Source organism: Ruditapes philippinarum, unplaced genomic scaffold (genome assembly GCF_026571515.1).
Source record: "Ruditapes philippinarum isolate M1 unplaced genomic scaffold, ASM2657151v2 ctg15532_1_1_1_1, whole genome shotgun sequence".
NCBI lineage: Eukaryota > Metazoa > Mollusca > Bivalvia > Venerida > Veneridae > Ruditapes > Ruditapes philippinarum.
Window position 1 is genome coordinate 1 of NW_026862337.1, and position 15,564 is coordinate 15,564.

General features: G+C 34.9%; 1 protein-coding gene across 1 annotated transcript; it reads right to left on the reverse strand.

The window, feature by feature from the left end:
- Positions 1 to 519: 519 nt before the first annotated feature.
- On the reverse strand, positions 520 to 14,644 carry LOC132718717 (mediator of RNA polymerase II transcription subunit 12-like protein; the record flags this gene model as incomplete). The annotated part of the gene is made up of 12 exons (XM_060702434.1): positions 14,493 to 14,644; positions 13,958 to 14,057; positions 13,151 to 13,287; positions 12,555 to 12,686; positions 11,987 to 12,113; positions 10,143 to 10,363; positions 5,747 to 5,852; positions 4,062 to 4,624; positions 3,407 to 3,570; positions 2,748 to 2,856; positions 1,960 to 2,090; positions 520 to 636 (listed from the first exon to the last, which is right to left on the reverse strand). Coding segments are annotated over exons 1-12 (2,045 nt in total), but the record flags the coding sequence as incomplete, so codon positions are not given.
- Positions 14,645 to 15,564: the final 920 nt, after the last annotated feature.

Sequence of the window (15,564 nt, forward strand, 5' to 3'; positions counted from 1 at the left end):
GAAAGCTATAACTGTAAAAGTTTGTTTGTACCGGAGGAATAGCATGGAAAAGCCCACATTTACGAGTTCCGGATAACATCTATTCAAACTTTATGTTTTAAGTCTTTTGAACCTCAGTGGAGTCCCTTTAATGAACTTGACCCTCTGGTATGGAAGCAGGGTCCTAATTACCTTTGGAGGCAGTGGCCAAGGGCCTGCAGATTGGGGAATTTTGTGTTGTTTTAAATTAATCTTTTTTTAATTGGGAAAAATATATATGAAACTGGGAGTGCATTTGTGCCAAATCTTGGCCCCAAATCTTACGTTAAGAGGGCTGTATGGAGTGGCTAATTTCTTGTCACACAGACTAAGTTAAGGTCATATTCTGCAAGTGATCAAGTCAAAACTTAGAACAAAAAGAAGGAAAGAAAATACTAAAAATCTATTTCCAAATTTACTATTGACCAAGATACAATTTTTTGTGTGTAAAATATCAAGAACCATCTTATTATGATACAAGACAAAAAAGAGACATAATACCTGTCAGATGAGAGTAGAAATTTACAGATATTCAGCATTGTGTTCACAACAAAACTGTATCTACTAGCTCCTTGTTTATTCAGCTGATCTATCAATGCCTGTTCTATAGGTATTGTCCTAAAAAATAAACAATAACTAAACATTACAAAACTGATAATTGTTAACTTTAACTACGAATGCATGCAATGTATTTGCCCTATGAGCACTTTGTCGAAAGTAGGTGCTGTAACAAAATGCCATTTATACTTCCATCTTGTTACAGTTCTAGAGTAGATCAAACCATTACCTTACCATAAGCTAGCCTGATAAACTACCTCATAAGAATAAGATTGATTTCAATATCATATACAGTAAAACTTTGTTCACTTGAACTAGAATTGTTTTGAATACCTCCCTTTGCTGGAATTAACTGTATAATCCCAGTAAGGTCGTTAAATAATATTTGAGCCGCATCACGACAAAACCAACATAGTGCATTTGCGACCAGTATGGATCCAGACAAGCCTGCGCATCCGCGCAGTCTGATCAGGATCTATGCTGTTTGCTATCAGTTTCTCTACTTGTAATAAAGTTGGAAAGCGAACAGCATGGATCCTGATCAGACTGTGCGGATGCGCAGGCTGGTCTAGATCCGTGCTGGTCGCAAATCCATTATGTTGGTTTTGTTGTCCATTCGGCAGAAATATAGTGAAAATCACATCTTTTCGGTCAGACACAGAAAGACTTAAGGCTCTCAAAGAAATTTGTATGATCTCTCAGACTTTGAGTGAACAAAGGATTTGCCATTCTATAAATTTGGTACAATTCATTCAAAGTTTAATTAAGTGATGACAATATAAAATTAAGCTAGCAACAGTTGGTAAGTCTGCACTGCATCACTGCTGTGGATTTGAATCCCAATAGGGACTTTGGTTTCTTTAATGTGAAGAAGCTATCTAGCTAACTTACGAAACATAAGAGATTCTTTTGTTTATTTGATTTAGGTTGTACGTCACACCGACACAGTATAGGTCATTTTGGTGACGTTCCAGCTTTACTGGTGGAGGAAGACCTCAGGTGCCCCTCCGTGCATTTTTTCCATAAGCTAGCTGGATAGCTTCCTCAAATGAAAGAATTCAAAGTTCCTCTCAGGATTTGAAAACACAGCAGTGAGGGGCAAGTGATTTGAAGTCAATAACCTTAACCACTCGGTCACGGACGATTCTACTGAGGTGCCTGTTGGTACCTGAAATAATGCACTGACAAACCCCTGAAGTCTTCCTCCATCAGAAAAGCTTGAAAATATTTATATGAGCTATACTTTGTTGGTGTGACATAAAACCCAACAAAAACGTCCAGACTAACCTGGTTTAAACCTTGTGGCAAAGGCTAATCAATTTCAAGCTGGATAAATAAAACAAAAGTTGTCTTATAACTAAAGTTTGAATGACACCATCTTACTTAGCATTTTCCAAGAAGCTCCCCATGAATGCTGGATCCCACATGAGGTTAGAGGCAGATGGCTTGATATCAGCATATAACGTTACTCGTATCTTAGAGTAGGCATTACTAAACATCTCTTGGAACTTGTTCTGTAAAATAAAAATTTGGTAAAATAAGTTTAAGTTTAACCACAAATTTTCCTAACCAATTCACTTATGGCCGTTATTAAAAGTCTTAATTGCATAGATAAAATTGTATTTGTTCATGGCATTTTCGCAAAGATGCTGGAATGTAAAAGTTTTCATTAAAGGAACTCCACAGAAGTCCAAAAGGCTAAAAAAAAAAAAACCAAAAAAATTTGAATTTCTTACTAGATCAACTGTGGCATTTAAACTGAAAAGATATGCAAAAGATAATTAAGAAATATACTATGAAATAAATTTGAAATGTATTTTTGTGCTATTTTTAGCCTGATTTATGTTTTTCCAATTTTGGGTTTTGAATAATTATTATGGAAAAATGGAGTGAGCAAATGATCTATTCTTTAATATTGCACACAAGTAAATGGTCAAGACCTACATGAAATTGAATATTCATTTCGAAATTTTTTTTCCTTACCATCATGTCATAAAACCTAATGGAGTCCCTTTAATATTACAAAAATTATTCTTGTTGAGTTTAAAGTCACACAGATACTGTTAAGGACGTAGTCTACGCCCTGTAGGGTGGCTTAATTACTCTAACACAGCTACAATAATGTGAGATAATTAAACATCAGAGATGTACAATAAAGGGAGACAATTCACCTTGAGATAGCTACAGGATGTGTAGACATCATACAGGTATGCCAGGATACACCTTTCTGCTGATGAACAGTCGGCTGGGTTACATACATGCTTCACCACTCCTATCAAACTGAAAAAAAAAATTAAATATACATGTACATGGACATATTACATCACACTGAAATGTGACACAGAAGTTCTACTGTATTTGAACAATTATTGGAGTTATTGCCCCTGGTTTCTTTTCCTGAGGATGTATATAATAAAAAGATATATTTAAAAATATCATCATTGACCTTTTATTAGTATTTGACTCTGATGGATTTACTAGAACTGATCACACTTGTCGCTCCCATGAGTTATGAGATACTAACATAAATTTTTTATAAAAATTCTAACTTAAAAAGGTGCATAACTCTAAAAAATACAAGTATAGCTTTCAGAATTATGCCTCTTGTCTAACAACTGCACTTTGTCATGATAAGCAGGTCATCCAAGGTATATGTTGATAAGTTAAAATTACATGTGCTTTTAATAATGGGTGCTGGTTTCCAGAAACAACTAGAACTCGGAAACCAGTACATCAAAGTTTTTAAAAAACAACAACAACACACCAATCATAATAGCTTGATTTTTTTTTCTCCGAAATATACCAGCTTATAAAACTACTTGTTACATACCCTTCAAATGCCTGAAATGTGAGATCTTCAGAGACTAGCAGGAAGGAATGATATTTCCTGAAGATTGCCACAATACACAGACATAGTGATGTTGTGTAGATGCCAGATAAGTTAGAGTTACTGGCAGACAATTGGCTCTCCACTATACTCAAATCTTTCAGAAGCTGAAAATGATAAAGAAAAATTTAATAGGTTTTAGAATTATTTTGGAATTTTGAAGTAAAATCATAAAAGACCTATTTTTTTTTGTGGGGTGGGGATTAAATATGATAAATATTATTCATATAAATATTTTTAACCATTTTGCAGACATTATTTTTAAACATGTTTAACCATTTTGCAGACAGAGGTGTTATTGCCTTGAAACATTTTTTAAGGTTTTGTTTGTTATCTAGTTTAGCACCAGCACTGTAAAGGTCATACGGTGACTTTCCAGCTTTTCTATGTCAAAACTTTACATGCAATATTTCAAACAAATAGCAGAAATTAAAAGTAAGTTTTTTATAAACATGAGAAAATTCAAACAGTGTGAAACTGATAAACAAATCTTTCGGATGGCAGGTAGATTTTCCTCTTTATATATATGCTGTCACAATGTCATACTTCAAACAAACTACAGAAATCAAAAGAAAGCTTAAACAGAAGGGAGACAAACCTGTACTGAAAATTCTAGGAGAGTATTAACAGCCATTGAATGTTCCATCAGATCAAACAAGTATGATATATTCTCCACCTGCGGTAAATACGTCGACGTTCCCGACGTAAAACAATTGATCTGTTCGTGAACTGCCATGGTACACTGCCACGTGACCACATGTTGATCATAATATGATAACTTATGAAACTTTCCAAACAGCACTTCTAAGTTACCGACAACCGATACCGAACTAGGTTCGTCTTTATCCTTCTTTTTCTTCGGTTTACCGAGATCACCGCTGCTCATGTCTATACAGCTTTTACGACTGTACAATCGTAGGATCTCTTTCCCGACCTTTTTTAAGATGTGGCGAGCAGCGTCTCGAGCTTTTCCAACACCGAACAGAACCACTAGTCTTTGATTACATTCGTGACTCGACAACTCGTCTTGAGGTAGTGGGAAGTGGGTAGCGTACTGCTGATGTCTGGATGGACCTTTGAGCTCAGCCATCATCGGCGGCTCGGGCTTACTTACACTTGCTATAGGCTGCTCTTTCTCTGACTTAATTGATTTAACGGAAGCTGCAAAATAAATCACACTCTAAGTATGAATATAGGTAAGAAAAATAACTGTTACAGAATATGTGAAGTTACAAACAAGTAGTCGAAGTGTATGGCATTATTTGTTGTTGGTGTTGGTAGTTTTGTTTAAAGTCATATGATGGTTTGAGTTTTCTGTTACAATCATGTACATTGTTAGGATCGTATGGAGATTTCATCATCTTTAATGGTCAAGGAGAAGAATTCTATAAGACTCATCTTTCGTTCTCATCCTTTTCTATTATATAAACATATTTTGTTTGTTGTTTATTAGTATGTACATTATATATACTTTTGGGAATAAATATGTTTAAACCTTTAGTGAAGGAATAACCAGAGCAGTAGAATCATTAACCAATCACCTTGCAAATTCTTGCCAGATAGCTTATTTAATATAAAATAGGACATTATTTCTGAAAGATTTAAGTTGAAATCGTGAGTTCATGAAGTTGAAATCGTGAATTCAAGAAGTCGAAATCGTGAATTCGTGAAGCTGAATTCATGAAGATGAAATCTTTAATGCGTGAAGTTGAAATGTCCCCACTGGTCTTTCGTATATACTTGACTGCTTGCAATAACAAAAGTTTGTATAGGTGAATGCCACCAATCTAATTAAAATCAGCTTTAAATAATGCTCCACATTTAAGAAATAAGTAGATCTAACTTTTAGTCACAGTGTAAATGCAACATTAAGTAAATAACTGGATCCAAGACAGAAATACTATAAAACCCTCAAATAGATGGAAAAAAAAGATACACATTTTAAAAAAATAAATGTTTTTTTGGTTGGGTTTTATTTCGCTTCAACACTGTAAAGGTTATATGGCAACATTCCAGTTTCATTGGTGGAGGACGACCTATGCATTTATTCCACGCATGAATGAGCACCTGAGTAGAACCTCTGACATTCCGTAAGCCAGCTGGATAGCTTCCTCACAGGCGGGATTCAAACCCACAAAGTTGAGATGCAAGTTGCTTGAAGTCAACAACCTTAACCACTCAGCCACAGACAAAACTGTTACAAATATGCCCTATCTTTTAGTTCAAAGTTTATATAAAGATGTGAAATACTTAAACCAAGAATGTTAATTAAATTCAGCATACCAGGTGCAGTTGGACTAAGTCTTGGTTCATCTTTCACGTCAAAGAAGCTACCAAAATCTGTATCCATTGTATGTATGTCCATGTCCACCTTAATATCATCTTGGTGCTGAAATAACAATGATGATTTACTAATATTTCTCCGTCAATCAATCAATTCACATATTGTCACCTTACTGGAGTAATGGTTAACTCTTATTGACATTTATTTGGAGTTAATTGGTTAATACACTAAGGTGACAATATCTTATATAGATACCGTATAAGTGGTTTTTTCTGCGGGCTCCAAATTCTGTGGTTTTTCCAAATTTTGGCATGTTTTTATTTCTGCGGACTTTATATCTGCGGCACATTCTTTAGACAAAACATGATTTAAATTCTGCGACCTGTTTTCTCAAATTCTAAGTCACATTACCCTATCTATTATATTTGCATGTACACGTTCGCATTTGTTTATCGTCGTCACCGCAAAACTGTATAGTAATTACAAACAATTATATTGTTTGTTTGCAAACAAATATAATGCGCAACAATAGAAAGGTATACATCTTTGATCAGCGTGAAGTAACATGTGAAAAATATATCCCGGTAGTATGATCTTTAATTTAATGAAAATGATAGAAGTTTACCGTATCGCAACAGATGACAATTTAAGTAAACAACGATTATTTAGCAGTATAAGGGTTGGAATGGTTTGAAATATCTTTATTCTTGAATTAGCATAATTAACAATAAGTACATCCTTACAAACACACATTACATACTTAGCCGACAGCAATTTTATACAACTTGAAAACTGGCTAACCGTTATAATCTGTTTGTCGTTATTACTTTAGACGAAACAGGTCACAATGTAGGATACATATCGTAGCAGGTTAGAGAAATATTCTGCGGTTTCTATTTCTGCGGTGCCGACACTGACCGCAGAAAACGCAGAAATAAAGTCACCGCAGAAAAAACCACTTATATGGGTATATGCTATCTTCTTGATGAAATGTGTAATACACTTTTGTACTGTAACGTAAGAGTCTTGAAAGATCTTTTTCTCACTAAAAACTGGATCTCCATTAAGCCGAATGTCCTCAGTAAATGGGATATTTCTCAGGGTCCCAGATTTCTCCCTTCTATTTTCATTGTATAACTAGAACTATCGCTGAATGCGATTCATACCCCCACCAATGTCCTTGACAGAAGACGACTTGGAAAGGTGGTTAAGGGAATAACTTATGTGGCACAAATACATAACTAGAAATGTGTCCATAGGACACGGGTGCCCCCACCGCGACACTGTTCTGTCAATCTTTTTACTAAGTCAAGGGAAATAACTCTACAAATACTGGATAAATCCACAAGCCAAACCCCAGGTGCAAATCTAAAATATGCTGAGCAACCTGCCTATAAGGTTTATTGACTACGTCAAATCCTTTTTGAGAAACTTGCGACACAAGTTAAAAATTGCAAAAATTTTCTACGTGAAGGGCAATAACTCTAAAAATACTAAATAAATCCAGACGAAAATACCTGGTGCACAACTGCACATGCTGATCAATATTCCTGTAAAGTTACATGACTCTACGTCAAATACTTTTTGAGTTATGTGCGACACATGTTGAAAATTGCAAAATTTTACTAAGTCAAGGGCAATAACTCTGAAAATACTAAAAATATCCAGACCAAAATACCCAGGTGCACAACTACACATGCTGATCAACATTCCTGTAAAGTTTCATGACTCTAGGTCAAATACTTTTTGAGTTACATGCGACACAAGTTGAAAATTGCAAAATTTTACTAAGTCAAGGGCAATAACTCTGAAAATACTAAAAATATCCAGACCAAAATACCCAGGTGCACAACTACACATGCTGATCAACATTCCTGTAAAGTTTCATGACTGTAGGTCAAATACTTTTGGAGTTACATGCGACACAAGTTGAAAATTGCCAAATTTTACTAAATCAAGGGCAATAACTCTGAAAATACTAAAAATATCCACACGAAAATACCCAGGTGCACAACTACACATGCTGATCAACATTCCTGTAAAGTTTCATGACTCTAGGTCAAATACTTTTTGAGTTACATGCGACACAAGTTGAAAATTGCAAAATTTTACTAAATCAAGGGCAATAACTCTGAAAATACTAAAAATATCCAGACGAAAATACCCAGGTGCACAACTACACATGCTGATCAACATTCCTTTAAAGTTTCATGACTCTAGGTCAAATACTTTTTGAGTTACATGCGACACAAGTTGAAAATTGCAAAATTTTACTAAGTCAAGGGCAATAACTCTGAAAATACTAAAAATATCCAGACCAAAATACCCAGGTGCACAACTACACATGCTGATCAACATTCCTGTAAAGTTTCATGACTGTAGGTCAAATACTTTTGGAGTTACATGCGACACAAGTTGAAAATTGCCAAATTTTACTAAATCAAGGGCAATAACTCTGAAAATACTAAAAATATCCACACGAAAATACCCAGGTGCACAACTACACATGCTGATCAACATTCCTGTAAAGTTTCATGACTCTAGGTCAAATACTTTTGGAGTTACATGCGACACAAGTTGAAAATTGCCAAATTTTACTAAGTCAAGGGCAATAACTCTGAAAATACTGAAAATATCCAGACCAAAATACCCAGGTGCACAACTACACATGCTGATCAACATTCCTGTAAAGTTTCATGACTCTAGGTCAAATACTTTTTGAGTTACGTGCGACACAAAAGTGAACGGACGGACGGACGGACGGACGGAAGGACGGACGGACGGACGGACGGAAGGACGGACGGAAAGGACGGACGGACAAGGGTAAATCTAAATGCCCGCCACTAACGTGGGGGCACAAAAAGAAATTATCTCTGGTGAAAAAAAGACTAATTGTACAGGTAATAGTATAAATATATATCATCAAATCATGTTCGAAACAGTTACAAATAACCTTTCATTTTCCCTATGTACTAAACATTTTTTTTATAAGTCAATTTTTGACCTTCAAGTGTGGCCTTGACCTTAATCTGGCACAAGGGTAAGATGGGTTTTGCACATCGCCCAGTTGGGGTGAATATTTGAGTAAACTTTGAAGAAAATCCTTTCATTAGTATAGGATTTATAGAGCGGACACAACATATTGTCTCGTATTGATTGTATGTAAATTTGAAGACTTAAAAAGGGGCATAACTTTGTCAAAATGCAATACAGAGTAATGAAACTTGACCTGCATATCTTATTTGCGACACCTCATATATCTTTTAAGTTTCAAGCAAATGCCTGAGCTAGTTTCAGAAATATTCAAGTACATGTTAAAATTTAAGAACATTTTCTAAGTCAATTTTTGACCTTCAAGTGTGACCTTGACCTTTAGCCGGCACAAAGGTGACATGGATTCTGCACATAACCTTGTTGAGGTGAACATTTGAGTAAAGTTTGAAGAAAATTCTTCCATTAGTATAGGATTTATAGAGCGGACACGACATATTGTCTAATATTTGATTGTATGTAAATTTGAAGACTTAAAAAGGGGCATAACTTTGTTAAAATGCAATACAGAGTTATGAAACTTGAACAGCATATCTAAATTGTGACACTTCAAATATATTTTAAGTTTCAAGCAAATACCTTTTCTAGATTCAGAAATATTCAAATAAATGTTAAAATTTAAGAATCTTTTCTAAGTCAATTTTTGACCTTCAAGTGTGACCTTGACCTTAAGAGTGACATCAGTTCTGCACATCCCCTGGTTGAGATGAACATTTGAGCCAAGATTGAAGAAAATCTTTCAATTAGTGTAGGACTTACAGAGCGGACACGACATACTGTGTAATATTTGATTGTTTGATATTTGACCTTCAATTGTGACCTTGACCTTAAGCTGACACATTGGCAACATGGATTCTGCACATCCCCTGGGCCCTGGTTGAGGTGAACATTTGAGCCAAGTTTGAAGAAAATCTTTCAAGTAGTGTAGGACTTACAGAGCGGACATGACATACTGTGTAATATTTGATAGTGTTTGATATTTGACCTTCAATTGTGACCTTGACCTTGAGCTGACACATGGGCAACATGGGTTCTGCACATCCCCTTGTTGAGGTGAACATTTGAGCCAAGTTTGAAGAAAATCCTTCAATTGGTAGACAAAAACTTGGAATAATTTGACAAAACTGTCAAAATTTTACCTATTTACAAATTTTGAAGTATGGATTCAAATACACAAAAAAGCATTAAATTTAATTAACACCCCCCCCCCCCCCCGCCCTCTTTAATTCCTCAGTAAACCGAAATCCTCACTAATCCGCAAATTTTGTCACGTCTGGTTTAGTGAGTATTTACTGTCTATAATAATGAGTATATTCACTACAATGTAACAATTAATGAACTTACTTCATGTTTAATACTCTCCACTTCACTCTTCATACTGAGCAAGTCGACACTGTCGGCCACCATGGAAGCTACAGCTGGCGCGGACATGAGATCTCCACGTGAGATCAATGTGCACATGTACGCATCGTGTGAGAACACTTCATGCCGTATTAACTCTGAGAACAGGTGGATCAAGTTAGCGAACGCTTGCTGGCTGTCCTCACTCGAGTTAGCTGTATCGTCTATAAATAGAAAATATTCAATTGAGTGTAGGTTTAATAACGAGTGGTACAAATCTTATTATGCGAGGCTCTGGCGAGCATAATATTGCTTAATTGAACAAATTCATTAATACTAAATTTATAGAACAAGTTGAACAAGAGCCATGTCAACATGGCCATCCCCGCCAAATGTGTTTGCTCATTGGAAGAATGTATATGTAGTAGAGCGGAATAATTCCATTTTAAGAGGTCTTTTGGTAATGAAAACTGATGGCTATAGTGATTACAGATTTGAAACCTATGTGAATACTGATGGCTGAAAATAACAAAGGGCAATTACTGAAAAAATACTGCAGGGTAGGTTATCATTCTTGTGTGCTGCATCCCTCCTCAGTAAAATCTATCCACCTATGAAGTTTCAAGTTGATACCTCAAATACTTTTTGAGAAAAAAATTGAATTGAAAAATTAAGTATGAAAAAGAACAAAGAGCAATAACTCAAAAATTATAAAAGGTAGAGTTATCATTCTTGTGCAGTGCACACCTCCTGAGTGAGATCTATGCACCTATGAAGTTTCATTTTGATATCTCAAAGGCTTTTTGAGTTATGCTCTGGACAAAAATCAATTTTGAAAAATAACAAAGGGCAATAACTTAAAAATAATGCAGGGTAGAGTTATCATTTTTAAGCACTGCACTCCTCCTCAATGAGATCCATCCACCTTTGAAGTTTCAAGTTGATACCTCAAATACTTTTTGAGATAAGCTCTGGACAAAATAGCATGAAAAAAAACAAAGGGCAATAACTCAAAAATTGTATAGGGAAGAGTTATCATTCTTGCGCACAACATTCCTCCTCAATAAGATCTATCCATCTATGACATTTCATGTTAATATCTCAAACACTTTTTGAGTTATGCTCCACTCAGGTGAAAAATTAGGTATGAAAAATAACAAAGGGCAATAACTCAAAAATTATGGAAGGTAGAGTTATCATTCTTGTGCACTGCACACCTCCTGAGTGAGATCTATGCACCTATGAAGTTTCATGTTAATATCTCATAGGCTTTTGGAGTTATGCTCTGGACAAAAATCAATTTTGAAAAATAACAAAGGGCAATAACTCAAAATCATGCAAGGTAGAGTTATCATTCTTGTGCACTGCACTCCTCCTCAATGAGGTCTATCCACCTATGAAGTTTCAAGTTGATAACTCAAATACTTTAAGAGATATGCTCCGGACAAAAATGTCGGACGGACGGAAGGACGGAAGGTCGGACGGACGGAGACTATTTCTATATCCTCCGCCTAAAATTTTCGGCGGGGAATAATAAAATCATAATATGCGAGCCTCTGGCAAGCATATTTTTTTTAACCTGTTCAATAAAATTTAGTATTGAATCTACACGAACATAATAATCTATTTATTACATATCTAAAATAAGAATGGTAAACTGTTAAAAAGAATAATTTTTCATTGACAGGCCTTTAGTGTAACACTAACATTAGCATGCTTTTACGATATGCTTGTATATAACGCAATCACACCATCATTCTTGAACCAAGGAAACATTTCATTGCGGACAGTTCCAAAATTCTTCAAATATTCAAACTTATAAAGGTCTAATTATGGAAACAGCTTACCTAGAACAGGAGCTTTAGTATCTAGGAAGTTAAGAAGTAGGGATTGGAAGACAGGAACACTGGCTGGTATCATCATATCACTACCAGCAGAATCTTTATCATCAGGTACATCTGAATCCCCATATTTCTGAAGCATAAGAAAACACAACATGTCAGCCAGTGCCATAATTCTGTGTCTGAACAGTAAATAATTCTTAAAGCAAATTCTCTACATTTTTTGTTTGTTTGGTAGGCTTTTAGCTTTTATGTTGAACCAACATTGTAAAGGTCTACTTTTTAGCTTTACTGGTGGAGAAAGATTTAAAAACTCTATAAATATGGCTTTATGAATTATTCCCTTTGCCTAACAACAGCACTTTCTCATAATAAGCAAGTATTCCAGGTTTTATTTTGATAACTTTTAAAATGTTTAAATCATGGGTTACATTAAAGCTTTTGCACGACGACAAATACGATGCTGCAGCTATCACAATAACTCCACTTTTTCTACAAACAGACAAAAATCTATTTGTTTACCTTCCATACAGATAAGAATTGCTTAAAAATTTACATTCATTCAATTTCTTACCTCTGCCCTAATGTCACTTTGCCTTTTCTCTAGTAACTTAGCAACCACAACAGCTCTATGAGCACCTTGTCTCTTGGTACTAACAGCCCAGTCTATAAGCAGCGTCATGATTGGCTCGTCACTGACCAATGGCTGAAAAGATAACAAAACACATTTACAAGTGTACGTCAATGCTAAAATAACAATTTTTATAGGAGGCTAAGGAACAATAACTGATATCTTCCTGAAAATTATACTACTTAAAGGCCAGCTGAAACTTACAATTTTTATTGGGTTTTACTCACACCAACACAGTAGAGGTCATATGGCAATTTTCCAGCTTTACAGGTGGAGGGAGACCCAAACTGTACACAAACAGGCACCAGAGAAGAAGCACCAACGTTTAGCTGGATAGTTTCTCCACATTTAAAGTCCTTATTGGGATTTGAACCCACAGCGGTAAGGGGCAATAAGTTTGAAGTCACAGACCTTAACCACTCTGCCACAGACACCCCCTGAAACATACGTAAAGGAGTAAACCAAGTTTGTAACTTTAGTGAGTCAGTATAAAACCATCAAGGAAGAATAAAGGAAGATTTAAAACCTGGTTTACATACCTCATTTCCATCTTTGTTCTGTGTGACAGTGAAGATTTTGTTATATAGTGAGTCTAGACAATTGTTACTTTCTACTTTATCAAAGTTGTGTCTGTCCAACATGTCCAAAACATTCAAAACTTTACCCATAGTATAACCTGAAAATCAATGGTAAATAAATATAAATACAGTGTGTCTCTCAATAAGCTGAGTTTTTATGTAACATTGGCGGTTTAACCTCCTCACACGAAAGTAGCTTAATTCCTTGGCGGGATTCCAACCCACAGTGGTGAGGAGCAAGTGGTTTGAAGTCAATGACCTTAACCACTTGACAAAGGAAGCCCCACTTAGAACCACTCTTAAATCTACCTCCTTCCACTAACCATTACAAGTGTCATATTAAGAGAAAATTGTAACCCAAGATGACTTTGAACCTACAATTTGAAGATTTTAAGGCAGATAGTCTACTTAGCCAATCAATTATTAGTCCACTTAGCCTATTTATTAATAGTCCTCTTAGCCTATTTATTATTAGTCCACTTAGCCTATTTATTATTAGTCCACTTAGCTTATTTATTATTATTATTCCACTTAGCCTATTTATTATTAGACCACTTAGCCTATTTATTATTAGTCCACTTAGGCTATTTATTTTATTCCACTTAGCCTATTTATTATTAGTCCACTTAGCCTATTTATTATTATTCCACTTAGCCTTTTTATTATTAGTCCACTTAGCCTATCACTTATAAATCCATTTAGGCTATCAATTCTTTGAAAGTATATGTACAAACTTGTCAGTGTTAAACTACAGTAAATATAACATACCAGTTGTAGACTGTTGACATTTATCGGAAGACCATCTAACTTCTGCTGCTCTACTACGTAATCTGATCTGCTGCTCCATGTTTCTAATCTGGGAACGTATCTATAAAACATATATAGCCGTTTTGTTTACATGATCTATGAACGTTTCTATAAAACGGGCTCAGTAAAGCTACTTCAACCACCTGGCCACAAAGGTTCCATACTATTATGTTAATTTGTATATGCATGTTAATTAAGGCAGTCTTACTATAATGCTTTCCCACCAAAAAAGTCTTATATCCACAAATATCATAGCAAATGGGTTATTTCGCAAACGTTATTTTTTTCAAAATCTTGGGCATAAGATTATTTACAATTACTCATCCTTATCCCTTTGTACTAAATTCCCGTTTAAATAGTTAAAAAATATTGAATACCGAAGATTGTGAAAAATAATGTTCCGGAAATAACTGTTTTATTACGAAATTGGCCGATGTTAGAATTTTTTTGGCGAGAAAGCATTCAAGTAAGAATACCTTAATTATCAACCTCTTACCTGATTATTTTGTTCACTTGGAGGCATAGGTAAACATGACGGTGAACAAGGGAGAATATCCAGTGGTGATCCGCAGTAAGGGGAACTACTCCTACCTTCACTCAAGTTGTTCCAGATCATAGCAGACGGGCTTGTCATTGTTATAACCTGAAATCATGTATAATAATAATAAAAATAATAATAATAATAATAATAATAATAATAATAATAATAATAATAATAATAATAATAATAAGAAATAATAATAAGAATAATAATAATAAAGACTTTATTTAAGGTCTGAGCCACATAAGACACTTCATGTAACATCGTTTAAAAACATCAGTTTCCTTGTTATTCCATAACCACTTTCGCAAAAATTCCAAATTTCAAATCAACTAATTCATACAATGTTTGCAGTCAGAAACTGAACATACTATTCTTAACCAAGAAACCGTTACATCAGCCGAATTTTATGACTAGTGTAATTATGAAAAATTTGAAAATTTCTCTTTTCGGAGAAAAATTTAGATTTTTAGTTTACTTTAAACAAGTTCATTTTGATAATGTTAAAAGCTTGATGTTAAATTGACCACTCATGAAATCAATTCCTAAATTTGGGAACAAATGAGAAAACATCGTTGTGAGTTTCACTGCGAAAAAGACATGGATATACGGAAGTGTACGGAATTCCGTATATCATTAATATACGTGTAAGAATACGGGAAACTTGAAATACGGAGATGTACGGGACCGTATATTATATCAGTCCGTATATGACTCATATACGAACTCCGTACACTCGTAATATACGGGAACTTTGATGTACAGAGTCCGTATTTTACTAATATACGGAATTTGTATAACAAGTCCGTATATTACTAAAATACGAAATTCCGTATTCGTGCAAATACGGATTCTGTATATAGAATTTACTTCTGAATAGCCTATTTCCTGTAAGAGTAAAGAAATAGTCTGATCATATATTTATCAGACATTTGACAATTAACACAATGCAAAATTTCCTGGAGTTATTAACGCGTCAGTTGCGTACAAATAATATCGTCAGTGCACAGAACGTGTAAGACATCCA